At 40.9% G+C, this 18,938-nt stretch overlaps 1 protein-coding gene and 1 long non-coding RNA gene across 4 annotated transcripts in view; one reads left to right on the forward strand and one right to left on the reverse strand.

The window, feature by feature from the left end:
• The first annotated feature begins 25 nt into the window (after positions 1-25).
• On the forward strand, positions 26-5,078 carry LOC122179178. 3 transcript variants are annotated; one of them, XR_006178560.1, is made up of 4 exons: positions 26-236; positions 749-904; positions 2,933-3,052; positions 4,028-5,078. It is a non-coding gene; the product is annotated as an uncharacterized LOC122179178 (long non-coding RNA). The 3 variants fall into 3 exon arrangements; XR_006178561.1 differs by having other exon boundaries at positions 779-904; XR_006178562.1 differs by lacking the exons at positions 2,933-3,052; positions 4,028-5,078 and adding an exon at positions 1,187-1,453.
• A 919-nt stretch (positions 5,079-5,997) lies between these two features.
• ANKRD29 (ankyrin repeat domain 29) overlaps positions 5,998-18,938 on the reverse strand; it is a gene marked incomplete at its 5' end in the record, with an annotated part of 31,885 nt that continues 18,944 nt past the window's right edge. The window contains 4 exons of the mRNA XM_042869481.1: positions 5,998-10,725; positions 12,010-12,108; positions 13,155-13,250; positions 14,104-14,202. Coding sequence (XP_042725415.1) covers positions 10,642-10,725; positions 12,010-12,108; positions 13,155-13,250; positions 14,104-14,202 — 378 coding nt within the window. The remainder of the gene's footprint in view (positions 10,726-12,009; positions 12,109-13,154; positions 13,251-14,103; positions 14,203-18,938) is intronic.

An 18,938-nucleotide genomic window follows, 5' to 3' on the forward strand; every position in this document is an offset into this window, starting at 1 on the left:
ACGCTGCCATATGAGCCGAGTCGGTCGCCGGTCCCCTCCTGGTGGCCTCCGAGCGCTCGGTCCTGCGGCCTGGCGCTGCTCGTGACCTCTTGAGTTACGCCTCACGGCTTTCCTGTGGTGCCAGCTGCTCTGAAAACGCCCCGAACGATGGCAGTGCTTGCTGGAGCGTCGAGATGAGGCAAGCTGCTGGGTTTCGCCAGTGGCTCAAGCCTGCAGTCATTGCCTCAACGATAGTGGTACGACCACGAAAGTACTGCGCTGCCCTGTCGCAATGGCCACCTGATAGTCGTGTCCTGAGCAAGCCAAGCCCTAGAGATGGAAGTAAACTTGCTGTTAGGGGAACTCGTAACTACTTATTTTAGTTGGGTCTCATGATCTGCCTGAGTCTCGTGGCCTGCCTTTGCTGCTTCTTTGCACACGGGTAAAAGTTTAGTGACAGCTGCATGCAGTGGTTTGCTGTCTTCAGAGCAAAGTTGTGCCTCCTCAGAACGAGAGGGATGTGGGTTGTACCAGCAGTATGTTTGCTATTTTCTTATGAGCATGAAAGTACTAATCACATGGCTTACAATTGTATTTTTACCGTAACAGCACAGGCAAAGGCTTCTTTTTTTGGCTTTAAAGTTGTTAACTTACAGCCCCATGTGCATGTGGCCAGGTGCCACAGCAGTACAGCTGCAATAAAAATAATGCCCAAGCGAGGCAGCTCAGGTTGCATGGCAGAAATCAGCTCTTGGTGTTGATTTCACAGGGACTTTGCTGCCCGTGGGTTTGCTTGCAGGAGTCTGTTTGCTGCGCCGATCCACTGACATCAGATGGCCTGACCAATGTTGCAATCACTGGGTGTAAGGAGATTCCACTCTGCTGATCTGTTTGGGATCTGCCTCAAAGGAAACGCGACAAACAGGTGTGGCACATTCACCCCAGCTTCTTGCTGATTCCCCTTTACTTTTTTTGCCTTTGTTGCTCCTTAGTGCACATTATACTCATGGAATAAAACCTGTAATTTAAATGCTATTGCCATCTTCTGACAAAAATGCAGGTTGTCCTTGGTATCGTATATTTAAGGGCTAATTAATGTTGGCAGGGACCTCTGGAGGGTCACTGTAGTTCAGCTTTCTGTTGAAAGCAGAGCACATTTAGGTCAGGTTGCACAGGGAATTTTCCACTTGTATTTTAATTGTTTCAGAGATGGAGAATTCACAGCCTCTCTGAGCAAACTGTTCCACCGTGTGACTACACAGATAGTAAAATGTTCTGTCCTGCAGCTGAGGAGGTTTACCCATGCTCCAGCTTGAGTCTGTCTACCACTGTGCCTGTCAGCAGAGTGTGACTCCAGCTTCCCTGCATCTTCCCATTTTGTGGTCATGGAGAGCAGTAACGTGTCCCCTGAGCCAGGCTGAAAAATCACAGTTATTTCAGCCATCGTGCTGGCATTAAACTTGACTTGCCCTTGATCATCAGTGTCTTTTTATTATGGGGAGCTCAAAACTGGTCATAGGAATCCAGGTGTGGCCTTACAAGTCAGTGAGGAATAACAACACTTGACCTACTGGCTACGCCCTTCCTGGTACAAAGTAGTTGGCTTTCTGCAGTGTTGAATCATGTTCAGCATGTTGTTCAGTCCAACCACCATGTTTTTGCTGCAAAATTGTGTGGCAGTTTCCACCATGAGCTAATTAAGTCCATAACATCATCCTTGTCTACCACCTATAGTACAGAGAGGTGGTAATACTTTAACCTTTCTCTGAATCCTGGCTTGATATCTATATTTAGAAGGCTGTGTACATTCATGTTGTTATTCCAGTGCAATCCCTTCATATAATGCCTCCAGATTTTCTACGCTCACTCCCAAGAGAAAGCAAAGTGGATTATAAGCAAAGACTTATTAACAAACGCTGATCAGACTAAGCCTATCTTGGTCAGAGTGAGTTTTGGAATCTTTTTGCTTGGCAGATGTGGAAACCTGAGCATATATCTGTGCTTATGTTGCCTCTGCATGCTACCAGCCCACAGAGCAGGGCTGGGTATTCTTTCAGTCCTACTGCAGCCCTTGGTCTTGGTTTCAGCTCTCTGCCACAATTAGGGGATGAGTATACAAAGCTAGCTGTAGCTGCTCCCTGGTGTCTAAGTGTTGTGAGTGTTGTTGGTTATGAAGCCAGCACTTTTGACTGCTTCATCTTTAAGTTAGCTTAATGTTAGGAAAAAAAGTAGCCCCAAAGAGTTAACTTAGATCAATGCTGCCAGCAGCTCATTGCCTTTTCTGTGGTACAGAAATGCCTGTCTCCACGGCCAGCTATTCTTGCTTAAGGACATCTGTCAAGTTACATTTTTTGAAGCTCCTTTTAAGCCCAAGGTTATACGTAGCTTTCAAGGATTGTCTCCTTGGAAGGAAGGGGATAGTTATTTTGATTCTCAACCGGTATACACACAATTAAGTTTTCCTGCCTGTAAGAAGGTGCTAATTTTAATTCATAGTGTAGGATGACATTTGGTGTCCTGCTACACCAAAATAGTCCTAGCAGTTGGACTAGATGGTCTTAGTGGTCTTTTCCTACCTTAATTACTATGATGCAATCATCCACTAAGATCAGATAAACACTTTCCTTCACTGAATATCATTTTGGTGCAGAAGTGTCTGCCTGGAAGCTAGCATAAAATAAGTACCTGTTTTCCTTGTTCTACTTTGACAGAAAGCCCTGAGCTTTGCATTCAGAAGTGTTTTCATCACTTTATGCAGTGCAGAAATGAGACTTGTGTCATCTAGTGGTAATGACCGTGCAATTTTCAGATTGCAACCTGTCTGAATAATTAGTTGCACATCCAAATGGAAAATTTACGTGATCGCTTTGCAGCAAAGTCAATTAAAATGTCCATTGCTGCTTTCTTTTTCCTCATCATTTATTACAAGCCTTTATTATTTCTGTTGCGATAGCACCCAGAGGCCATTGCAAGAAGTGGGAGCTGTGTTAAGCAACATGCTCCACAAGCACATAGGAAGGCAGGATATTCTGCTTGGAAATCTTGCAACCTTTGTGGAGACAAGCTACAGCAGGTGAGTTTGCAGGTTTCTTTCAGTTTCTCACACCTCCACATTTTGGTAGAGCCAGTCGAAACCACTGTAACGTGTTCCAAGAATATTTCTCCAGCTAAATCAGAGTAATACTTGTACTAAACAAAGCTGATGTTTCCTACTTAACATTGTAAGCAATTTTTTTTTCATTTGTTAGCCTTCCCTACCTGTGGAGACCTGTTTGACTTTTAATTACACTCACCTTGGTGTAGCTATTAATTTGGTCAGATGCTCTTGGCTTCAGACTCTCCACATGGAATCAAATCACACCAAAGGAGCTAACAGCAATCAGCCTGAAGCTGCCAGTAGTGTTAAATATACGTGTAATGTGTCAGGTGGTGCTGAATCAAGTCCTTTTATCTTTTCATCTTTGTATCTGCCCTGGTGTATTTGTATGGCTGCTCCACCAACCTGTTCCACTGTGTCCCTGTCTAAACTTAGTAAGTCCTATAGTCACATATTTTCTGCATTTATTTTTGACACGATTACATTCGTGGTGGAGATATTTATTATCTAGTTGCATAAGCTTGGGAATTGAATTCAAAAGATTCAAAGCTTGACCCAAGTTTGCAGCAGACTTGCTGAATTATCTGAGTGGGTCCTAATCACTCCAGTACAATTTGCTCTTCCTTAACATGGTACCAATTGCATGGCAAAATGTGGTCCAAGATATTAAAAAGCAGGTATGGATCGGGGAGCTGTTGAAGAAAAACACTGTGGTAAGGCATCTTATTATTGCAGCAGAATTTGGGGATAACTGATATGTTGCTACAAGCAAATACCTGAAGTGTGTACCTGTGCTAGATACCGTGCATAAACACTAATATACTAACCAATTCAGAAGTTTACCCTATAAATGGCTTTTTAAGGCACTGGGTTTGCATTAATATCAGGTTACTGTTCCTTGAGTGCCATGCTGCCATTTGATGTTTAACTCAGGATTTGTTGTCAAAATAGAGAATATAAGCAGAACCATCACACAAAGTTCCTGTGGACACTGCCAAATGCAACTGGAGAGGAGGAACAGGAGTCAGGTTCAAGATCCACAGTGCTCTTGAAGATCAGCCTGTTTATCTTTGGGCTTGGAGATATTTTGTAAATTTTAGAAGTTGTCTCAGTAGGATTTGATGGAGAATCATGGGTAGTGAAGGACCTTCAGAAAATGTTCTTGGAGTCCTCAGAAAATTAGTTGTTCTTTTGCTTCTCAACGCCATACAGTCCAGACAATCAGAAGATGAGATTCATGTATCCCATTTCTGAAGTGATTATAGAAATTTATACATATACATGGACACCAAGTATGCACACATATATATAAATATATGTATATGTATGTACCCTACATGCATATGTATGTACCCTACCAGAACAGAAATGTGCAGTGCATATAAAACCACAGACATTTTCTGGCATGTGTTGTATGTTAGTGTCATGCTCTATCCGTGTATCTGAGTCAGTGAAACATTTGCTGTGGCAAAAATCTGTTCTGACATAGCTGTGTTCCCAGCTGGCACAGCATAGGTTGCTGTGCTGTTCCCTGCTCGCTGACAAAGCGTGGCACTTTGCAGAGTTTGGAGCAGCTCTGGGTGAACATTAAAAGCAAGACATTATTAAAGCATTAGTCCAGTGAGAATGGCTTGTCAACATAGAGCAAAATCATTTAGTTAACAACAGCTTAGATACGTGTCTGAGACTGTTTTGCTGGGCAGACAAAGTTGCTAGGCATGGGACTTGTTATTGATCTCCTGAGAGTTAGCGTCTCTTTAAATCACCGAGAAGATAAAGCAACAAATGTATTGACACATATATTTTAAGGTCAAGAAGGCTATTATTATCACATAATGTTACTTCTTGGATATTGCATTATTTCATTCACAAAAAATCATAGAATCACGGAATGGCCTGGTTTGAAAAGGTGATCAGATGATCATCTGATTTCAACCCCCTGCTCTGTGCAGGGTCACCAACCAGCAGACCAGGCTGCCCAGAGCCACATCCAGCCTGGCCTTGAATGCCTCCAGGGATGGGGCACCACAGCCTCCTTGGGCAACCTGTTCCACTGCGTCACCACCCTCTGTGTGAAAAACTTCTTCCTAATATCTAACCTAAACCTCCCCTGTCTCAGTTTAAAACCATTCCCCTTGTCCTGTCCAGGCTGGCCATTTTAGCTAGCATGCTTTGAAAGATGTTACTTCTGTATATAACTAGCAAGCCATCAAATATTGTCTCCTTTTCATTCACAAATAAACTTCTGGTTTTGCACAACATTTGGGGAAATTAATAGATTAAGCCTTTAGATGCTGCTTTTTCACTCATGGACAAGTCACAACCCTTTTCTTTGATATTCTCTGAATAGATGGAGATGCTTTCTTGAAGTGTGACTGTAGGGATTCTAGACATTAAATCAAAATATAGCTCATCAAAACACAAAATTGTACAAATGAGGCAAATGGCCTGGGATGTCAGACACAGACTTTGTAGTGTGGATTTTCCCCTTTTACAAGAAGAATCCATGGCTTACTATAATAAGTATATTGGCAGGATGTAGACTTTTAACTGAAAGAGATTGGATCAGCATAAGAGTCAGCATTACATTTAGGAATAGTAACAGAACCACCAAGACTTGTTTGACTAACTGAATAAAGATATGGTTTTACTCCTTTGTTTCTTGAGTTGCTTTTTTGAAATCTTCCCTTTAGATCTGACCTAATGGATATTAATGTCAAAGGAAGTCTGTCAGTGATGTCTGGATCTGTGAAACAAACCTTATTTTGTCACGCTAAATTAAATTTTCCTGTTTTTCAAGCCAGAGCATTGGCTTTATTTGTTTTGTGAATGCTATCTCACCCGAAAAGACCTGGAAAATAAATAGAAGTCTAATGAACCAAGTAGAATAGAACAAAGTGGTTTTAACATGAATAGAACATTAATTCTGGTATTCTACAAATAGAAATAACAGAATACAGAAAAATATTGAAATAACAGGTGACAGATAAATATTGAAGTGGACAGACAAGCGTGATAAGCTGAATAATATAGTCATTTTTATTGAAACAATGGTATGGAAAAATACGTTTTAGCAAAGCAACATTCTTGTTGTAGAGTATCATCAGGCTTATGCTGTGTTACATTTATGTAGGTTTTATTGAATGTGTAGAAGGACAGGTCAAAAGAAACTGGAATTCAGACAAGTATGAAACTAAGATGACATTTGAAAGGACTGAATGCAGAGCTGCTGTGAGAAGGCACAACTCTATTTAGTCCCGTACATGCAGTATGTTATTCCAATGCTGGAAAAAAGAGCCATATATATGATCTTTGGTTGGATTGTTAGCACACATTAGCATTTTAACATCACTGACTCATGGAGCATGGGGTAATGACAGGGGTTCCAAACAACAATAGTATTTTGTGTCTGTTCAGAGTTTGCATTAAGTGAAGGACAAAAAGTTTTTGTGCTGCTTCATTTTATGTACAACAATTCTGAAACTTCCAAGACAACATGAAATTTGATTTACTTACTGATTTCCCAGTAGTCGTTATGATTGGCTGAATAAAGTGTGAATTATTCCTGCAAAAAGATTCTGAGACAAACAGTGATTGTTAAAGTGCATTAAATCTGACCTGCGGCTATTTCATCTGGTGCTCTGATCTTCTCAGCTCTTCTAATCTAAACAAAGGTGGGTGGATCAATAGCAAGGCAATTTTGCTCCAGGGAAAGAATGACATGTGCAAGAAGTGGCATTAGGTCAGGAGGTACGACATTACCTTTTGTAACCCAAGTACCCATCCCTGTACATTGCACAGCAGTGATCATCCTAAATAAAGGGCTCCATATATCTGTGATCTCTGAGGCCATACCACTACCACATCTCCGATGGGATGCCAGTTCTCTTTGTACCCACAGGTCTTTCCTTGTGCTTATCTCCATCCTACAATGGCTAGATATCTGAAACACAGGCACAAAGCTTTATATACTTTTCCTTGGCTCATGTGGAGCTTGTTGCACAACCTCTGTATTCACTTGCAGCTGATAGGAAGTCAGCAGCCCATAATACCTGCACAGATCCCAGATAGAGAGGGCAGCAGGCTAGGTCACTGGATCTCAGTGTGCAGAGAGGCAAACCTAAAGCATTGTGCTACTGGCACTGTTGTTTTCTGTGAGATACATGTATTTATGGCACTTCTTGGAAAGCATTTTGACTCTTTGTCCTGTTTCATTTCTACTTCATGTCCTTAGCCAGTACCTACCTTCTTTCTGTCATCTATGAAGTGGATTTGGTACCCCTTAATTTCTAGTCTAAGTTTATTCTTGCCTATTAATGTGAACAGGTGAGCAGCTACTGCATTTGTTTGGTGTGTGAATGAACTCATCTATTTCCCTGCCTATCCCAGAAATGCAATTTGGAACTTCCAAAGATGATTGTGTCTGCAGAGCACTTTGAATCCCTCACACAAAAAGCACTACAGCAACGTGAAGAGCTACTGTTGATATCAATAAATCACTTCAGCCAGAAAAGGAATGTGGCTTTCCGTTTTAGAACAACAAACAAACCACAGCAGTATTTACTGAGCACTTTAAAGATAACAGTGGTTACATTAACACTAAGAATTATTAAGGTTTCTTTGTGAAAAGGTTAACTGTGTGGTGGTAAACAGTATTGCAACTTCCAAGCCCATCTACAGCCAAAATAAGCACCTTTTGGTTACAGGAACTCAAAGCCAAATCCAGCCCTCTCTTCAAAGGCTCCAAGATGAAGCGAATACCAGAAGGTCTTCATGCCTAAAAACCCCAGGCTTGATGAAGAGGGTCTTGGCTGAAGCCAGATTCAACTTCAGTCTGAACATGGCAGAGAAATGTTCTCCTGACACTTCTCTACCACTGTTGTACAGCCTGTGGACCTTACCACCCAGCATTAAGGAGAGCCTAGAGGGAGCTATGAGCCTCTCCCTTCAAACTGTGGCAGAACCACATTTTAAATATTCTTTAGATACAAGAAAAGCCTGTTACTACAGCCCAACACTACTCAGAAAAGAAGATCTAGAAAGTGCATCCCATAAGAAGGCCATCAGATACCCATATGGGACGTGTCATCCCAGATGTTCTTCACCTGCTGCATTAGAACATAGGCTGTGGTAGCCAGTCATGGAGGCAGCAGGGAACAGGACCTGGAAAGTCCTGCTGTGAATGGTGGGGAGCATTTTCTCATGGGCAGGCATAGCTCAAGTAGCTTTTCTGTTGAGTAGCTGCCCCTTTTAGGGTGAGACTACCTGAACAAGAAAATATGCCTGGCAGAGAGGTTACCTGCAGCCCATCTGATAATAATCGTTGCTCACCCAGAATGGCTGGCTACTGAAGACCCTCCAGTGATTATCCTTCCCCTTCACAACTCTGACAGGGCTTTTCGTCTTAAGGATGTGTTTTTTTCCCATCTGTTTATATGAAGAAACTTTAAGGAGAAATATCAGTGTTGTGGCAAGGCTGTCTGGAGTCCCTGTAGCTTTCTCCAGAACAGTATGTTCACCTTCAGCCCGCTGTGGCCTCCAAATGAACTTGTTAAAGAAGTTAGAGTCCAGCCCTGTAAAATGCTGTGCAACAAACTTTCCCAATAAGGCTCTCAAGATTTCGACCTGCTCAATTTTTTTCAGTCTTTCAGAGGATTGAAACCTGGATACAATCATCGTCCACATGTGTTGCATAATTCTTTGGTTATGTACCAGTTCATCTGCGAAGTTTCAGTGAGGCACAACATTATTTTAATTTGAAAAATACAGCAGCATGTATTACCTAAGCCATTAGATTTTTTTCTGATGTTGCCTTACACTGTTGGAAAACTTAAAGCTTTCCTTTCTAATGCTGAATTAAGAGAAATTTTAGCTGCCAAGCAGCTCTCTTTATCCAACCCTGACTTCTTACCTCACTTACTCACAAAAATAATAACTTTATGATTTGGTAATATATATGGCTAATTTGCTCTACCGTAAACTACATTTCTTTGTGCAAACTCACTTTTTTCTTCAGACACTGAAGCAAAAGTGCAAAAATTGAGCTAAATCCTAGCTAAATCCATTTTTAAAGCAGAGCATACTTTGTGTTTCCTTACATTTTTTCTCTGTCCTCAACATCTTACATAATTTTTCAACAATTTGTCAGAGCCTGAAGACAAGTGAAGTGTCTGGACTTATATTCTGAATTAACATTATATCTCAACTCACTGCAAAATAATCTCTAATGTGTTAGTGGCTAACAAGACTTAGTATGTTTATGTTTTAGTATATACTGCAGAAATGTCTGGGTTTTAATGTAGCAACTTACAGTAATATGGTTATAACAGCTCTTTACAACACCTTAACAATTTGCTCTGCTTTCTGCACACAGGCACCAAGTAGCATGTCTCATTCTAAGCATCTCAGCCACAAAACAAAGGACAAATTTGCTGTTGAGAATTCATCTTCCAGGCCCACATTCATTAGTGGGCCTGTTCAAGTGTGGCTACATGTAACCCTCTCACCAGCTGTTAAAAACACCTGTTTGCTGTGAACTTCTTCATTAACTCCCATCACAGAAGAGTGCATTGCATAGTAGTAGTGGATATCAAGCCATAGTGTAACATACAGGGAAGGGCATGCAGAATATACGTAGATTACTTGTAGAGCATCTGTACTGTTGTGTCTGACAGCCAAACTTCTGATGTACTTGATTTGCTCAGAAACTGATCCTGTCCTTTCCTGTGGAAAGGCGGGTATGTATGCTGTAGGGCTGAGGATACCTTCCCACAGCACTGCATACACATTGCAAAATGCTGCATGCTGTCCCACTGTGTCTCTGTTGCTGGACAGAGGAATCAGTCCAGGTGCTACGTCAAGGAGGAAATCACTTTTAGTTATTTTTTGTTTGGTATCTTTTGGCATAATTCATAATGCTCTGGATCATTTTACAAAGCTCTATGTAGAAACCAAAATGTTACCAAAGCCCTGGGCTGGCAGGAGGACTTTTCCTGTTGGGATGTCACAGATGGGATGTCCCTCTAGCCTTGTGTGGCACTTGGTGGTACAGAGGAATTGGCAGAGCTAGCACTGCCAGCAAAGGGATTGCAGCAGCACCATGGGGACCAACTGACTCCAAACAGCTGCAAGACCTGTGTGTCCTTTTGGCACAAGGGCTGAGTGCTCCCAGCCCACAAGTGCACCCTGAGGCACTCATCACTAGGCGTGTGGCCATGCCAGTATGGGAATGTGTCTTTGAAACACTGGGAGCACTTGGGTGTGGGGGGATGCACAGACTGCAGGCGTGGAGGAGCTAACGTCCCTGGTGCATAGGAAAGTCTGTATGCAAACACTGCTCTCAGGCCAAACCCTGCTCTTGTCGTCATCCTTCTGAGTTCAGAGATGCCATGTGGAGGCGCAAGGGCATGGTGGCTCCCTGGCAAGGGCCTCACATGTTCGCAGTCATATGCTGGAGAGGCTGATCAGTTCTGCAAACTGTTTCAAAAAGCCCTTCTTGGTCAATCTAGGTTTACTGTCATGCTAATGTCATCGGGGCTCAACTCTGCCAAAACACATTTGCTGCATTAGCTTTTCCTTTGCTTTTCCTTTGTGCGGAGGAGTCGGAGAATACGTTCATTTTTTGTTAGTTCTGCTGGCAATTCATTTGCCTGGAACAAAAAACCTCGAAGTTAGGAAAAATAAGCAATTATTTCCTATACATTCTTTAAAAGCATTCAGTTCTAAAGAACATGGTGCTGAGCTTAACCATTACCTGCTTATTTCAACGTTGTCTCTACCACTGTTGGAGATATCTTAAGAAGTAATCTTTGCATGCAGTGTGCAAGTATCACTCAACTCTTCAGAATAATCTTAGCCTGGGATCTGCCTGGTCAGCTTATTTTGTGCTACCTGCCCAAACTAAATTGTATCCTTTGAGTTCTCTTTGCCGCCGGCACAAAATTTAAAGAGAACATTGCTGCTGAGTTGTTTTTTTGGGAAATAAAAATCAAAAGAAAGACTTTAATTGCTATGAAATAGTCAGCCCTATTCTTTAGGATAGATAATATAAAAGCAGAGTTTGGTCTTCTTTATGTATTGAAAAAAAAAACAACCCGATAACAGAAAATACTTATAATGAATCTACTTCTGAAAATCAGTAATTCTGTTTTGCAAATGTACTCTGTTTTACATCAAATTAAAAAAAATGGGTAGAAGAGGTTATAAATGCAGACCTTTCTATGCTGCACACTCTCCTACTGCAGATTGCCATCCAGAGCAGAAAAATCTTGCACCTTGGAGGAGGAGAACAGCAAAACTGCCATACAAGCAGCATTAACTCTGCTGCCATCAAGTGGATTGATATAGAAATAACATGCAGATTTTATCAGAATGCATATGCTGGATTATTTGTATTATAAAATTTCATTGACATAATAATAAACCAGAAGTAAATACCAGTTAATTCATTCACAGCTTAACTAAGCCAGCCAGATATCAAATGCCAACAGCAAATAGTTTATAAAGACAACTCAGAGGAAGATACTTCCATAGAAATGACCAAACATACAGTATTAAAACACTTTACAGAATAAAAAAAGCCAAATTTCTGCAAATGAAGAGTTGCTGTCATAAAAAGAATCTGAAACTATTTCAGTAAACTAACATATTTACAAGAATGTGGTGGAAAGGTGTGTAATTTTGAGGTATTTTCAATATTAAGAATGTGCAAAATCCTAAGCAAATTGTACCAAAGGAGCCCATATACACATTCCTTACCACAGAAATATCCTCCTTACACATCTGCCATATAAGACACAAATATAAGTTATGGCTTATGGAAACAAATAACAGATTACTGTTCCCCAGAATATAACCTAGCTACCATGTTGTGACATGCACAGGTGCTCCAAAGCTCAGTGCATCCTTGCCCAGAGTGGCATGCCGGGACGTACCTTGTTCCTCAGACATGGGTCTGCTCCTGCTTCCAGGAGCAATGCCACTGTCCTAACATTGCCACTCAGAACAGCTGCGTGGAGAGCAGAAGTACCATTCTGGAAAACACCAGCGGAGACGTTTGAAATCAAAAGAGCAGTGAAACAAAAACGTTCGCAATGAACAAACATACAAACAGTAAATAATATGGAAAAGGTTATGCCATCAAAGAGGATGATTGTGATTGAGACAGGGTGCGGGCAGGCTAGTGAATTACAAAAGAGATGATGTTAAATGCTTTAATGAAGAAAGTCAGGGTGTTTTTTATCACAGTAATGTCTTCTTTTAAAAGTTGCCCTTGACAATAGATCAGAGGTGAAATGAACTCAGCACTTGCTGCTGCCTGGCAGTATCAGCCATTAGCAAGTGAAAAACAAGAACAAGCAGTAATGGAAACCATCTGTGCATATTATTTCTCTTCTCTGATGATTAATGTTCTCACTGGCAGACAGCTGAGCGGTGATTTTCTTTTTTTTTCCGTAGCTGACCTTTTGCTCATGTCTGCAAACTGACAGCTCAAGTAAGTGTAGAAGATATTTCATTCTTGTAATTAACAACTCAGCTAACGACACCTGAATTTTCAAGTATATCAAAACTGCCAATTAGATGCATCCACAGAGTCTATCAAAGTGTGTGATTTATGAGTACACTCAATTTCATTCGCTATTAAAATGCAGCTTCCAAAGAACTGCTATTATTTTTAAGTCATGTTTTGAGTTCAAAAACAAAAAGAGAATTGCTCTCAGATCCCAGGATCCCTCAGGATCCCGGTTTGCTGACTAAAGTCAATAAAGCGCAGGGTATAATGCTAAAAACTGCACCATGAGCAATCTGTTGACAGATTCTGTCAGCTGACAGAAACTAAGATAATTCCTTCCACAACACAGTGTGCTTCCTCATTCCAAAAATCAAATTCACAGCATTTTTTTAAGTGATTTGTTTGCACGTAGCCCCAGTGACTAAACAAGTTAATTCCATTTTTCTCTTGACTTTTTGAGTTTGAGGTCTTTATTGTCTTCCACTTGCATAATTAGGAACATTAAGGACTTTCATTAGACTCCTTGACTCTTAGTATTTGTCTAAAATTGTATGTTTCACTACTAACCTTCAGCAGACCAAGAGTGGGAGAAAATTTCAGTAACTCTTCTATCACATTGTTGTACCCTTTAATGGCAGCCTTCAGTAAAGCAGTGGTACCATCCTTTAAAAAAGGGAAGAAGATCAGTTCAATTGTAACAAACATTTTATCCTCATTCCCATAGTCTGGAGGGCAACAGCAGCTGACCCTACATCCTGGGAGAAGGGTCTTACTCTGCTTATCACCTTTGAGGGGGCATCTCCACAACACATGCTCTGATTTCAGGGCATCTGGAGAATTGTTCCCCCAAGAGGTGAAAGCTTCAAGGAGAAATAAACCAGTGATACTCTATTTCATGCTTGTTTCTCATTTGTATGGACATCTCAGAGGGCTGCAGCACCTCTCCTGTGAAGAAAGGTTGAGGGAGTTGGGCTTGTTTAGTTCAGAGAAGGCTCTGGGGAGACCCAGTTGCAGTCTTCCAGTACTTGAAGGGAGCTTATAAGTAGGAGAGGGACTGACTACTTACATAATCTGTTAATGCTAGAACAGGAGGGAATGGCTTTAAGAAAAAGAGGGGAGATTTAGCTTAGATGTTAGGAAGCAATTCTTTATTCAGAAGGTGATGATGCACTGGAACAAGTTGTGCAAAGAAGTTGTAGATGCCTCATCCCTGGATACATTCCAGGCCAGGTTGGATGGGCCCTGGGCAACCTGATCTAGTGGGTGGCAACCCTGCCTGTGGCAGGACGATTAAAACTAGGCAATCTTCAAGGTCCCTTCCCACTTAAGCCATTCTACACTATGATTCTATCTCCAATCCCTTATTCCAGACGCACATGGAGAAACAGAGCCCATGGGAGAATGTTACAACCTGGCAAACAGAATAAGCTCTGGGAACACTGGGCCTCCCTTCAGAGAGCTTTGCAGCCTGAAAACAAACCAAGAAGAATCTGCAAAGTGCAGCAGTGCTACTCACATCCCGCGCAGCGTCCCGCTCAGCTCCTCGGAGCAGCATGACTCGCACCACTTCACTATGGCCCATCTGCGATGCAATCCACAAGGGTGCTGTCCCATCCTTCAAACAAAATAAGACTGTTGAAGGTTTCACTTTTATGTGCTGTACTTCTTGTCTATGGATACGGATGAACTTCAATTCCTCAACAAACTCCTGCACCACAGATAGACAGATAGATGGTAGGACTGGATGATTTAGAGGTCTTTTTTGACCTTGGTGATTCAATGATTTTATGAAATGCAGACATGAGAGCTCACTGCATGAAGTCAGAAGTTGTGGTGTAGGGCTACCCTTAGATATTTTCTCTTTCACAGTTGACTTGTTTCAGCATTACTCTTTGAATTCTTAAAGCCATCTCTTAAAGCCAAGATGTGCCTTAAATACATAGGGAAGTTTGGAACATAAAGGCCAAAGGTATGCTGCATAGTTCTAACTCTAGGTGGCTAGATGTGGCAGAAGATACAGGTAAACCTCAGCATGCATGGATGAATTCAGCAGCTGAGTGTTTGTACGTACTCAATGGAAGCTGTTTATAGAAGCTAAGGAAAGATTTTAGATGATCACCAACTTTCAGTGTTGAGTTAAACCGTCCCTTCTTAGGGAACCTAATAAAAAGGTCCTGACTTACAGTAATAGTGAGCACATTAAGGATTTTATCTGCCAGAGCTCTGATAGAAAACAAAGCACTTTTCAAAGAATACAATGCGAACCAATCTGGTTTAAAAAAGCAAATAATAATAATAAAAAATCTTATATAATCATTATTTGAGCAGAAAATCTCAGAAAATAAAATGTATGCTCAAAATAAGCTAAAATTATTGTTGGGTTTCTATCTCAAAAGCAAAGTATTTCTTGCTGCAATTGGAGTTCAGTTTCATGATCATTTCTCCTTTTGCTTATAAGCAGACAAGTTTGCTTCTCAGAACTAAAAGAGAACTCCAGCAGTTAAGTTATGTGTTGCCAAATTGATTTTCATGGGCCTCTAACTAGAGGCTTTTCCTGTATGGACTTCAACTTTTAAGTGAGGCCACAAGTAGCAGGGTGCCTTCTTGTGCCCTCAGTGCCTGCCAGTTCCTCTCGCCTCACTCAGCAGCCTGGAGACTTGGCAGGAAAGATAGGAGACAAAACATACTGGTGCCCCCAAAACAGCCTTAATGAGAAGTTTTGGAAGAAAACAGCTTTTTATTTTAAATGAAATATTTCCACCTTGATCAAAGAAGCAAACTTTTCAGTGCCAAATGAAGATTCATGTGACCTACTAAAGCTATTCAAAAGCCTTGTTGAACCAGTGCTCTGCTTTCTATGGGCTGGTGGCTTAATCCAATGGAAGAAACAGAAAACTTATTTCCTCTTTTGGTGAAGTATTTTGGTCTTTCCTCTTTCTGATTCTGAGAAAGAGCAAATGTGAGTCCTGCTATCTTCAGTCTGTCCAAATGGTGAAGAACAGGGTCTTTGTCAACTCTTCTATCAAATCTCTATAAATGATCACATAGAAGTTAGTGGCTGACCTCATTCTAGTACATAACCTGTTAATACAATGAATGGTCTTTATGATTCAAAAATAACAAAGGCTCTCTTACACACAGAGCATGTGATTTTAGCGTGATAGCAAAAACCCTTTCAATTTATACTGTTTAGTAAGCTTAGTAAGCTGACACCATACTTTTTTTTCCACCAGAGGGCTCTAGAACGTAGCAAGAGAGACACTAAAAAGCCTGTAAAATTGGATAACATCTGAGAGATGTCTGCTCCGTGTGATTTTTGCATGAGGAACTAATGCTATGTGAAACCATGCTTCTGTTTGCATAAGAAATGCAAATACAGGAACAGCATAGGGAACAGGACAGCTTTCTTTCACTTACAGTGACATTTATGAGTCTTTTCAGTTACGAATGAGAAGAAGTAGAAGGAAACACTTGTGTTACCAATAAACTGTCTTTAATCGTGCTGCTATTAGACATCATCAGTTATAGGGCAGAGGCAGAAATACATTGTGAGAAAGTGACCATCTTGGAGAACTTCATTTAAAGGGAAGAAAGATGATGAAGATGATGGTGGGTTCCCACTGAGTAGTGCCAGCTTCTGTCTTTTAAACAGTGTCTAACATTCAGGTTTATGTAAACACATTTATATGGAGTAGATTCGATTTCTATCCATTTTCATGTTTGTGTGGGGAGCAAAAGAGATATTACATGCTACTAAGAAGTGATGTGAGGATTCCTGTGTAAACAGATATTAGGACTTGAAGATGAGTCATGAAAAAAGCAAGCTCGGGGAAAGAAGCAGTTCAAAGTATACTTTTGTCCTTTCGTCTCTGCCGCCAGCAGACTGGAGACCGCTACATTTATAGAATAAACAGTGTTAAATACTGCATACGTTTTAAGCTGTGTTTATTTCCTTATTTTATAAATTATCTTATATCTTATATTATTTTATAAATTATTATTATAATTATAGATTATAAATTCATTTTAGATACAAACTGTATCTCATCTCATCATGTCCAACAATCCCAAAAACATCCTGATGGAAATTTCTGATGCTCCTTCTCAGTGCTTGCTGGTGGCTTGACATTTTAGGAAGGCCTGGATTAATGCAGGAGGTGAAATAACTCCAGTATTCTCACTGATAACTTTCTGGGACAGAGAGCCCTTGCTATCAGGCTGTTCAGTGTCACTCTTCCCCTGCCTATCAGTCTTCTTGTATTATTACACCAGCTGAATTATTGTTTATAACAGGTAAGCCAAGTCTGAAGTCTGTACTCAGTGTGGTTTTACTGGCTTACATATATGTGATTACACTGCATGTGTAAAAATATTAATTTTCAGAGTATTTTGAATCTACTCAGCCAGTCAAACTAAAGCTTGCTTGGACACAGGCTGCCAAAACACAGTGTAAAACTCACTGGCAAACAAACTTCTAGCTTTGCTTTTGAGTTAGAGAAGCAAAGAAACAATGCCTACATCACTCTGCAGTCACTGTCCCAAATTCTGTCTAGGCAATAAGATGACAAAAAAGAATTCCAATCTAGCTCCATGGAGACCCCATCACAATGTCAGGAAGAGTAGAAGTAAACTAAAAATCAAGAGAAATGACATTTCCAGGAAAGAAACTCTCCAGAAGGCTTCACTATTCAGCCTTGTGAGAGCTGAGTCAGAGGGCCTGCACTAAGGCATCCAGTGCCACCAGAGATGTGCCCATGTGTCAACGGAAACCTTGAAGGACTAGAAAGTGGGGCACAAGACTGTAGAAGCACTCTCCCACTGTAGAAGCAGGAATACACGCATTGTGAACATGCACATGGTCAGGAAAATGAATTGTGACCTCAAACTCACAAGATAGAGAGGAAAATGTGGACATATGAGGAAGGGAAGAGAAGCATGAACTGACGCTGGATTCCTTACATCCAGTGTTACACAGCTTAAAATGGTTTCCTACAGCAGGAAGAGCAGCACAGTTTATAACTGATGGTAAGAGCCATTTGGCATCAAAACTGCCCCATGTAAGCCTACATTCCTGGTGACCACCATGTCACCTTTGAACAGAGCACAAATTTGTTAGCAAGAAAGAGGCTGAAGTCCATCCAACCATTACTTTACTAATTAAACAGTGAAAACATTTGATTTGTTAAGGAAATCCTTCAGATTACAGTGGGCCTAAACACAAATGCCTCAGACCTATCCAGCCATAATCTTAGCAGGGATCGGAGGTACCCTGAAGCAAACTGAGCCCATGCTGTCAGAGACAAAACATAGCCAGGAGGAACATTCACATGGAGCTGAGCCTCTGCCTCAACTAAGATTTAAAAATGCATCACAAAGCATTGTGTTATAGAAATTGTATTGGAGAGCTGAAAAGTACTGTCAGAAAGAATTAGCTGAAGCATTATAATTACATTTTTTTTTTCCCAGTAGCTGGCATAGAGTGTGGTTTTTATGGTGACATAGACTAAACTGGTTGAGGTAAATCTAAGGTTCCCCAACTTTGTTTTAACCCACTCAAAAGGCATTAATGCATACAGTGATCTATCTTTCCATATTGATTTTTTAGACTACATTAACTAACAGCCAACAACACTCCATAACCTTGACCTAGGGAGACAGCATGGAAGCAGCCTAGGAGCAATGAGAAGATCAGTGCAGGGCGTGCAGGGCATAGCTGCCAGCCTCCCTCTCCGTTGGATAATGCTCCAGCCTGAGTTTCAAAGTGCACAATGAGAGTGCATAGTAAAACTGCATGTGAAAGGCTTTGTCAAAGATTAGGTTTGATATTGATAGATATTTTCAAAACCAGGTATACTAAATATAATACTGTATTTCACAAGCTTTTCCAAGTGTTTCCAAAATTTTCAAAGAACAAGGACGTGTTCACGCTCACAAGTAACTTGGTACAGCAGTGCAAGAGGTAGTGCAAGGCACTTACATCATCATCAAATACAAATTGAGAGTTTCATTTTGATTTAGCCTGGTCGCATGGCCCAAGCATACCCAACCTGCACGTGGTTCAAAGTTGTCCAGAAGAATAGCCAGATGTCTGATCCCTGTTTGGTTTGAAGCACAATTATTGCACATATAAAACACAGCTTCTAGTTTCACTTTTTACAGAAACAATCTAGGTTGTGTGCAAGCAGAAATGACGGGGGTGCTTCTTTCAAATCCACACTACAAATCTGAACTAAAACACAGATACACTCACAGCCACATTCCACCTTCCAGTGAAAGCCCACCATGGGAACCTAATGCCCAGTAAAAATTCCAGTGTTAACTTTTAATAACTGTAAAGTTTAGTAATTAGAC

The sequence above is a fragment of the Lagopus leucura genome, unplaced genomic scaffold, assembly GCF_019238085.1.
Source record: "Lagopus leucura isolate 7727_CA_CO unplaced genomic scaffold, USGS_WTPT01 Super-Scaffold_100002, whole genome shotgun sequence".
NCBI classification, from domain to species: Eukaryota; Metazoa; Chordata; class Aves; order Galliformes; family Phasianidae; genus Lagopus; species Lagopus leucura.